This window comes from Uloborus diversus, chromosome 2, assembly GCF_026930045.1.
Source record: "Uloborus diversus isolate 005 chromosome 2, Udiv.v.3.1, whole genome shotgun sequence".
Taxonomy (NCBI): Eukaryota; Metazoa; Arthropoda; class Arachnida; order Araneae; family Uloboridae; genus Uloborus; species Uloborus diversus.
In genome coordinates, this window is record NC_072732.1 from 182593429 (window position 1) to 182604178 (window position 10750).

General features: G+C 30.7%; 1 protein-coding gene across 1 annotated transcript in view; it reads left to right on the forward strand.

Annotated features, from left to right (window-relative positions):
• The window catches only part of LOC129216698 (ER membrane protein complex subunit 8-like), a 32050-nt gene extending 21527 nt beyond the window's left edge, over positions 1–10523 (forward strand). Inside the window, exon 5 of the mRNA XM_054850913.1 lies at positions 10211–10523. Coding sequence (XP_054706888.1) covers positions 10211–10370 — 160 coding nt within the window. The 3' untranslated portion in view covers positions 10371–10523. The remainder of the gene's footprint in view (positions 1–10210) is intronic.
• The last annotated feature ends 227 nt before the right edge of the window (positions 10524–10750 follow it).

The following is a 10750-nucleotide window of genomic DNA, read 5'->3' on the forward strand; positions in this document are numbered from 1 at the left end:
GATACGAAAATGGGACCTTCATCTGTGGACTCTCCCCTTGCAAAATTCCTGTGTGCGCCACTGAGTGAAATAATAGTAAACTCATTCACAATTGTCCTAAGGTTGTCTCTGGTGACTGAAATGACTGTTTTTGTGACTATTTCTGACCTTGGGAAGCTAGGACTTTTGATTGAAAAGGCTCCAGATGCAACTAGTTTTTAGAAAATAGGTGACCTTTTGAAATTTTAAACCAACATTTTTCTTGGGCTCTACTGCTCAGAACAGCTTGAGGCTATCTTGTTACATTTTCGCCATCTTGCCCAGTTATACACACCCTTGTTCTGTTTTCAATCTTCCATCACTGATCACTTGGAGATCTTTTTCCTCTGTCTAGCCACCTTGTGGGTGGTTGGCCTTTGTTTCAGGTTCCATCTGATTTACAAAAAGTCGCTTTCTTGGTGAAATAGTTATCCTCTCATCGGTATGGATGTCCTAGCCTCCTAATATGATTAGCTGTAATGTAATGGGCAATATATATCTGGCTGCTTATAGAATTTCTCCCCAAAATTGTAAAGAGTGTGCTACGTGTTGTTTTTCATGAAAACTCCAAAAACCTTTCTCATTATTTTCCTTTATAGGTATTTATTTTTGTACTTTGCGAGAGAAGCCTATTTTTCAATTGACTTTTTAAACCAAAGTGACATTTATTCACCATAGCCAAACAGTAGTTGATTTCATCACTGATGTCATTGTTTCTAGTGATAACACTACAAAATACTTGAACTCTTTCACGACTGTGTATAAATAATCATTAACTAGGAAGGAGAAGAGTTGAAGTGCTATTTATTTATTTCCATGTATTTGGTTTTATCTGCCTTGATGCTAAGGCCCATTTCTTTGGATGCAGCTTCAAAGAGAAGAGAGTTGTAGGCTTAAATTACAGCTTGTTTAGAGCTTCTTATAGTATCAATGTCATTGGCATAAGCCACCAGAATCTGAACTGATCTTCGTCCTGATTCTATATGATCAAATAAACTTCTCAAAAGTGATGTTGAATAAGATGCATGCAAGAGAGTCGCAGAGGGCAATTGCATTGATCTCTTCCAGGGCTGGGTTTTGGACTGTCCAAAACTGGTTTAGGACAGGACAGGTGGTTTTTACTGCCCAAAAGTGTCCTAAACTTTCCAAAAGCATGCTGGAGTTAAAGGGATGTAATCCAATAAATTAGTATTTACTGCAATATTCTTAATTCAAAAAAGTAAATAGTAATTAAAAGTTTTAACTAATGAGTGTTTAATAATATTTTTTTTTCAAAATGTTCTCTGAAAAATATTCTATTTTAAAATAAAATGCCTATAAGTCTATTTTATAAAGACTTTGTTAGTAACAATTGGTAGAGTAGAAAGGAAATTCACAACACTATTGTGACAACTAAATTCAATTCCATTTATAACTCAAAAGAATGTTATTAAATGTGTAATATTTAGGTGCAAAAAAAGCTTCATTTTCAATGGCTTCTGCTTATAAGTTTTACATGATGTTTTAATGAAAATTCTTTTTTAAAGCATAGATTAAAGAACAATAAATTGATGATTAAATATATGCACTTATATTTTTTAACTTGTGCAATTTCTTTTTTTTTCCTTCACATTTTTAATATAATACATTCTGTAACTACAATAAACAAAAACCATAGTAGGTTGACACTTTTGAGAAAAAAAATATTGGCATTTTCCTAATGAAGTTTGGTGGTAATTTAGTTTTAGAGTATGAAATGGCACCCTAGTCAAGAGAAGAAAATCTTCACAAAGCTGTAAAAGACTCTCAAAAAAAAAAAAAAATTCCCCCTTCAGTCCAAAAGTTGTCATTGAATAAGTTTTAGTCAGTTATTGCACTAGATTTTGAACACTTTCATTTGCACACATGCATAAATGTTGAAACATTTGATTACTATTATGGTAAAAAAAAAAAAAAAAAACATGCGTACAAATTGAAATTTTAAATGAAGAATTCAACTTCTATGTAACTTCTTTAGACTAAGCTCTATAAATAAGTCACATATGTATTAATACTTAAATGTTCACATTGAATAAATAGTCAATATTAAACATAACTTTGACGCATTTCATTTTGTTTTTGATATTTTTTCACTAAGTACAGTTTCTCTAAAAACATAGTTTTGGACAGGACGGTAAAAACCAGTATTTACCTTAGTTTTTACAGTAGTGTTTAAAACCTTGCCAACCCTGGTCTTCAAATCTCTCCTGTTTTTGTTTTATGCGTAATTCTACTCTTTAAATCTTAATTTGATGTTGACAATTATTTTGAATCCATTTTACATTTCATGTTCTATAGTAGAGCACTTGAACGCTCCTTATTTTGTAATACCTACTCCAAAATTTATATCCAGTGTATATCTTAGGTTTATAATGATTTTATATAGTAAAAGTGGCCAAAAATTTATGGATGTTTAGGATGGAGATAGAACATCAAAATCAGGGAGTTTTGATTTTACAATTAGTACATGAGGCTAGAAATGTATGAAATTTTTCTCATTATTTTTTGTTTTCCTTAAAATTTTAGCAATTGAAATTGTTAAATTAAAAAAAAATAATTCATCATTCTACACTTGTATAACATCACTCGTAATTTTTGTGCAGTCTTAACCTGATTTAGGATCATTCCACAGAAATGTCAACCTCAACCTGAGAAATTTTTTTTCCACGAAGCCTTAATTGTGACCTATCATTTCATTCAGCATACTTTCTAATACATAAATCCAGTAACAGTTTGCAAAAATTTCATTCGGTGTTTTTCTTCTGGCTCTAAACGTGCGAGGTTGTAGAAAAGGCTTAGCATGTGCAAAAAACATGCGTCTAAGTTTTCTTGTGTAATATAAAATTTTTTGAAAATATTTAAAAAAAAGAACTAAGTTTATTCTAAACGATTAGATGTTGGCCCAATAAAATTGACTGTTCTTTTTGCATACATTATAAGATAAGTATTTTAATTAGTTTAGTTATTTCACCGAAAATATTTACGTTACGTTAGTCACGAAAATGTACTATTTTCTGCTTAAAAACTAAACCAGATGATTGAACCAAACAGCACTTTTTATTTTCTTACATGTGTGTCATATCTACTTAAAAAGTGCAAAATATTTATTTTAGTATCAGTAGATATAAAATAATTAGTAAGACTAATGTAACATTTGAGTTGTGACTAACGTAACAGTTTGCATGTGACTAACGTAACATTTTAAAAGTGACTGCTAATATTTAAAACTTATTTAATTTAATGTACATTTTCATGAACAATTTTGAATATGTAGGCATTTTATATTGATTAAAAATATAAAGGGTGAAAAATACCAGTAATATGGCACTGTTGACCTTCTGTTTACTTAGAAAAATACTTTTTTAAAGGTCTTTATAAAGATACTTCCAATTTAAAGAATTATTAAAAACGAAAAAAAGGTGAGTAAAGCAAAATGAGTACTCTGCTGAATGTGCATTCAACACAAGAATCCAAGCTTAAGAATTAAGATAACAGAAATACAGTCTTAAGAAAGGAGAACGTCTCTATTTTTTAGAAAATACATCTCAATCTATTATTAAAATGGAGTAATGACTGCTCGTTGGAAAATATTTGAAGATGTTGCATGATACAGTGACAATAATTGCTGCTGCCATATATTTCAGAAAATGCAAGAATGATCATTTAGAAATTCAAACATTTGCGGTGATATCTGGAATTAAAATGCATTCTGCAAAAACGTTCGAATATTTTTTGTTTTTCAATATTACATTTTATAAAAGGATGCGTAGCACTATTCGTTCGATGAATCACTAAACCTTAAAATATAATATGCCATTGAATAGTACTACGGAGTTTCTTGTGACCATGACTAGTATATCGGCAGAATGCTAGAATTCGGTGAAACTATCAACTTGCATAAAGTAATATTTTAAAAGAGAGATATTTAGGATTTAATTAGCCCAAGAATTATGTTATTCAGTTTGTAAAAGCAGTTTTTTTTTATTTCTTTTATTTTTTTCGTACATTCAAATTGAGTTAATTGAACTGAATCCTTCCAATCAATTTCTTACACTAATATAGAAAAAAAGTAAAGAAGAAACCATATTACAATACAAAGCGGGGTTCCTAAAAAGTTTAAAACTAATATAAAAGCAAGAAATTAGTTATAAAAAGTTTTTTATATGCATTCATTGCTTGTTATTCGATGGTTACGTTAGTCACGTTACGTTAGTCACACACAGTTTTTCGGAAAAGTACCATTTAGGGCCAAAAAAGATTCATCTGTAACAAATCTGTAGTAGAATTTTAAAAATAGATTGTTTACCTCTTACAAATATATCGGCCAATTTTAAATGCCTGCGAAAGTTTCAGAAAAATTTGCCTCGTAACATAAGCATTGTTTCTCAGGGTTGCAAAAATGTTACGTTAGTCATGATGCCTTTTTTGGTGAAAAAACACCTGCCAGCGCTTATTTTGCTTCAAATTCTTGGTAGAAATGAAAAAATAGTTACCTTGTACATTTTAAATCTGCATATTAGAACAAAACACATTTATTTTTACTCCTGGTGTAAGTAAAAGGAGTTTGAAAATCAGCTGCGAATGTTACGTTAGTCACTATGGAATGACCCTTTAAGCAAACAGTTCATACACTCATGAAATACCTAGAATAATCAAGGAAAATGGATGACCTTGCAAAAGACTGGGAATTCTTTTTTCTCTACTAATTGGAGGAAATCTATGCTGATTGCAGTATTGGATCATCAATAAACTCCATGAATAAATGTACGCCTCACAAAAAAATGTTTTTTTTTTTAATATATAAAGACAGGCTTGTCACAAAATGGGCCTTTTAATCTCCAAGTTTAACCTTTTTACAACTCTTTCTAATAGACACGTATCATGCCTGAAAGATTTTTTGCATGTTAGCTGCTGTTTACTAATTCATCTCAATATTTAGGGTCTGGTGGGGTAAAGTGGTCATAAAATCGTAGGTTTTCAACTTTGGTGGATAATAAATAAAACAAATTATTTAAACACTTCAACTTTTTTTGTTGTTATTTTACATTGCATTATTAATGAACACAGTACATTGAAGTTTAGAAAAAAATATATTGATTTAATTAGTTTTATAACACTTTCTTTTCCCTTTGTGTTTATGACCACTTTACCCCATGGGATGGGGGAAAGTGGTCATAGCATGGAGTAAAGTGGTCATAGTTAAAAATAAATGCAAAACCATATTAAATAAACCTAATATTTGTATATTTCAGTTATGTTTATAGTTACAAGTACATGCACTAATATATGTGTGTATACACGAGTATATACGTGTCGTGTAAATATGAATGAACACGTTCATATATGAGTAGATACATGTATACATCACATACAAGCATGCACATGCCTACTTATACAAGTATATACATGTATACACGAGTATAGAAGCATGTATACGTGATTACCTAAAGGAGTGTTGACGTATCTACACGAGTATATATGTGTCATGTTTATATATGTGTCACGTATATAGACGCGTATAAACGAACGTCATATGCATGTATGCACTTGCATCTCGAATATACATGTGCATACCTGAGTATACACGTGTATAGTAGACGTATATGCGCATACATGTACAAGTGTACATGTGGGCATACATACATAAGTGTACATAAATGTATATACGGGTATACACGAATTAATTCATGGATGCATCCAGTGCGTGTTTGTACGTGTTTACTCACATATATGCATGTGTATATGTGGAAGCACGAGTATATACGTATGTATACTTGTAAACACAATTACATACCTGAAAAGACGTATATACGTACATTTACGTGTATACACCAGTACATATATGTATACACGAGTATATACGCTTATATACATGTATGCCTACAGAGTGAATCCAAGCTCTTGAGCAAAACTCTAAGGGTAGTGAGAGGGGAGGATAAGAAGCAAAGAATAATAAGGAACTTATGGTCGCTGACGCGCTACATGCACACAAAGCCAGAAACTGATGGATGCAAAACAGGTCACAAATTTTTTGCATTAAGATGATTTTACTCAAAATTTTAGTTTTTAGGAAATATTTAGAATACTTGTTAAAAGTTACGACCCGTAGTAGTTACACGCATCGCAACAAAGGCGCAGTGACGGATGAAAGTTTTTCAAAAGTCTCGTTATTAGAACAGAGAGTGCTTTGTGATTGCGACGCATGTATTACAGCTATAGGCCGAAAATTTCTTCAATCGCTGTAAAACTATCTTACGACCTAAAATGTTGTGTAAAATTGTCTGAGTGTATCAAATTTGTGACCTGTTTTGCATACATCAGTCTTTGGCTTTGCGTGCATGTAGTGCGTCAGCATTGTGTTTGTGAACATATGTTCCTTATGATTCTAGCTTCTTATCTTCCCCTTTAACACCTTTTAAAAAATTTCCCAAGTGTTTAAACTCACCCTCTATACTTGTATATCATATGCTTGTATGTAAGTGTCTACTCGAGTACGCACGTGTATATACGTGTCTACCTGAGTACATAAGTGTTCGTATACATACGAGTAAAAGCAAGTATATACGTGTATAGTCGAATGTATATCTGCATAAATAAAAAATACCCATATCGCAGATACCCATATACATATTTATTGGTGCATGTATGTGAATACGTTTCTATACATGCCTACACGAGTATATATGCGTATGCATACCTATGTACTCGTATATTTAACCCCATTTACTGTAAAAAGAATACATATTAAGTGAAAGTAATATTTAATTTATATCTACTTTATACCTCACTATTAAGTAACATTAGAAGAACAATATTCGTTAAACCTAATATTATGACCACTTTACCCCATCTTACTGAAATTGTTCTAAAAAATTATCTAAAATATATTCAGCTAACTGCTAATGAGTAAGCGATCTTAAGACATGTAGGAAGCTTCCTGTACCGTCAATCTGTTCATAATTCTAACAAACAAAATTTCCCAAAGAAGTTAAAAGAGGTGTTTAGATTTTTAAAATTTTCATACTTACAGAAAATATTTTTTTTTACCAAATAAAATTTTGCGAGTTTTGAAATTTTGTATTCAAAATGTAGTTTCTAACTCCCTGAACCTAAAATAAAATTTTCACATTCATTCGAACATTTATTTCCAAGCTATAGTCATTTATTTGACGTATGACCACTTTACCCCATTGACCACTTTCCCCCACCAGACCCTATGCATTTTGAAATCCAGTTGTATCCACTGTTCTCTTATTCCCATCTTAAATGCTAAGCATTATTTGCAATCTTCTGTGAATTTAAATGTACTATCCTACACCTTTTTTACTTTTTTAGACTTACAATTTCAGATCTTATTTGTTTAGTGTTTTAAAAGTTGGCAGATGTGAAATGATTGCTTTCAGCTTATAAAGTTGTTGTTCAAAAACCTTATTACTGTTACAATTGGAAGTGCAATAAACATACAATAGGCTTAGCCATCAAAATGTTAATACTTTGATACATTAATAATCATCCAATATTTATCAAGTGATTGTGACATGATTGAAAAACTTCGTATTTATTTGATGTTTTTCTTTTTATTGTAAAAGAGTAACATAAATATTAATCATTCATAAACAATTACATTCAAAACAAAATTTCTTTAAAAGGTTGAAAAATTGAAATAACAAGTACAGTAAACTCCCAATATCTGTTGCCAAATTATCCACGAATCATTTCACAATTTTTTTAATAACTTATGATTGTGTTATTGTTTGCTTTTAGATTTTACATATATATTTTTTGTATTCAATGTTAGTAGGAGCAATGTTTTTAGTTATAATTTAAATGTATGAGTGAGTGTCATTAAAATTTTTAGCTTTTGTTATATACACTAAGTATTGTTTTTACCTATTGTTTGGATTATTCGCAATTTTCACTTATCTGTGGTTCCCGTGCCACACTATCCACAGATAATCGGGATATACTGTATAGAAGTAGAATTCACAAAACTGTTAACTTCCTTTAAACATTAAAATTATTTTTTGTTTATATTTTCCTAGCTATTGACTGGCAACAAGCTTGTTTTGCTCCTTTTTTTTTTTTTTTTTTTTTTCAAATTTATATTTCAAATCTGAATAGCTTATCTAATCTCTTTTGCATACATTGGGCTATTACTCTTTCAAAAATTGTAAAAAAATTTAAAAACTATGTGTTATTCTCAGAAGTTTTGTTATTTCTGAATTTAAAACAAACAATGTATGTTTTTTTGATAAACTAATTGTATTATCTAATGAATTTTTTCACTTTTCCACTTTATAGTTCTCAAACTAAAACGTGATGCAAAAATTTGAAACTGTACAGTGTACATGTTCGCAACTTCACTAATTAATGAAAACAGGACCCTATTTAAAAGAACTGGGGTTGATGCTGATAGCATTTTCAAAAGATAAAAGAGTGCATTTTCAGCAATTTTATTAAAAAAAAACAGGATTTTGTCTGCAAAGTCTGGACAAATAATCTTCTTGCAGCCAGTAAGATGGTTCAGCAAAAACTATATGTATTAATGTTGTGATACACATTGTTTGTAAAGCATTGACCTAGAATTTTTTTTTGAGCTACATGGAAAACTTAAAAAAGTTGAGGAAACCTTTTGGCTATTTGAGTATGAACCCTGGCTAACTTTTAATAGGGAGAGATCCAGGGGTTGGCACCCATTGAATATAGATGATTTTAAGCACGTAAATAAAAAAATATAGATGTTTGACTTGAAAAATTGCAAGAGAAATTTTTTTGAAAATGCTACCATTTATACATTTTTCTTCTAATGATTTCTAAAGGAAAACCAATTATATTAAAACAAAAATCATTCAAAATGTAAGTGATAAAATTAATTTAAATTAATCATGGAAAGTATCAAGTAGTTTGATTCAGTTAAATTAAATATCATTTTATTTGCATTGAAAGGAAACTTAACATTTATGGATTCCTTGAGTATATAAGTACTTGATATTCTGGAATGAGGGGAACTCTACATGCTCAAAAAATATCTTTTGGAGTGATGAAACAGATGATGTTTTTCTGGTAAATATAACAAATAGATATAACAATAAAGACCAAATAGTGCAATGAAACATTTAAAAAGACAATCTTTTTTTAAATACAAGTATACTAAATTGCAGTTAGTAAAATTTATAAGACTTGATTTACATATTTATTATCAAAACCATTTTTTTATCCATGGAGATTTTCTTAAGTTGGCAACTATGATGAAAAATGTTTAAGCAAAATTCTGTGCTCCTTAAGAGTGTCCAGTTCAATGTGAAAAAGACAAATGCTAAATTGCTTACTTAGTATTGACAATTTGAAGTGCATAAAAATTTTAATTTTAAAATATTGATGCATTTAATGTCTCATAAAGCACTGCTAAATTATTTAAACAACCAATTATAAAATTTACAAACAAAAGCAGTTTGTAACTAATGATATCGTGATAAGAAACTGATATTCTTTTAAAACAATTTTTTTTTCTCACTAGGAAAAAAAAAAGTTATAAAATTAAAACCATGAAAATTTTGTTATTCAAATTTTAATACAGTGAAACCTGTGTAAGCTGACCACTTGCGGTGCACTACTTTAGTGGTCAACTTAAACAGGTGGTCAACTCACAGAGGTTGATTTATAGAGTAATGGCTTATTCCATTCCTTATGAATGCGGTCAACTTACAAGGGTGGTCAACTTCACAGGTTGTACTGGACTTGTGAGGTACTTATAAGTTGTAACGCATAGATGTGTGCTTCAAAGAAGCATGCCCTCAGCTTTTTTCTCAATAAAGTAGACTTTACTAAGAGTTGAAAGAAACAAAAATTACAGCTTTTCTTGTGTGACTTTGACCAATCCAGGGGTGTTTCGTGGTCTGAAATTTCAGAAAATTTTGGGTTGCAATTTCGAAAAATTTTGGAATGATATCACATTGTAAAACTGAAAATTAAAAAAAGAAGAAGAAAAACTGAAAAAAAAATTTTACAGTGAGTTTTGTATGCATATTTGAATAGTTTTTACAAGGGGGGGAGGGTCAAGTTTCCTCATAGTTTCCTAAAGTTTCACTCTGTCTTCAGATACCTGATAATATTTATTTGTGCTTGTGAAATGCAAACAATCTAGTTGTTCATGCATATGAATTTTTTTATATAGCGTCCACTTTGAACAGGGCCACAAAGCATTGAGTGCAACAGCTGCCCTCCTTCACTCCAAAATGTACCGTAAGCTGAATGACTTCGACAACCATTTGGATGACATCTCGCTAGACTGGAGCAACCAAGTGGTTAATGAGGAGATTGACCGATGCCTCTAGCACAGCAGAGGGAACATCCCTGCCATCACACACACTATGCAATACCGTCAATAAACGACATGCCCCATTCCGAAATAAATATGCAATGTTTCTTTTGTAAATACGTTGTGTACATTTGTTTGAGGTATTAAATCTCGCCTTCTATTTATAGTGCTCGTTTTTACTGTTGTCAAACTAATGTACATCAAAATTGAGTGATACATAAGTAACACAAAATGATTTAGAGTTAAAGAGGGGCAATCAATGGTTGGGTAGATCAGTTTTATTTTACCATAATTGTAGATACTTTACAAGGTGTTCCCGTTTAACCTACAAGACCTCTTATTTTCTCACCGTAAGCCCTCGATGCATACTTCCAACTGTAAAAACGTGTAAAATCA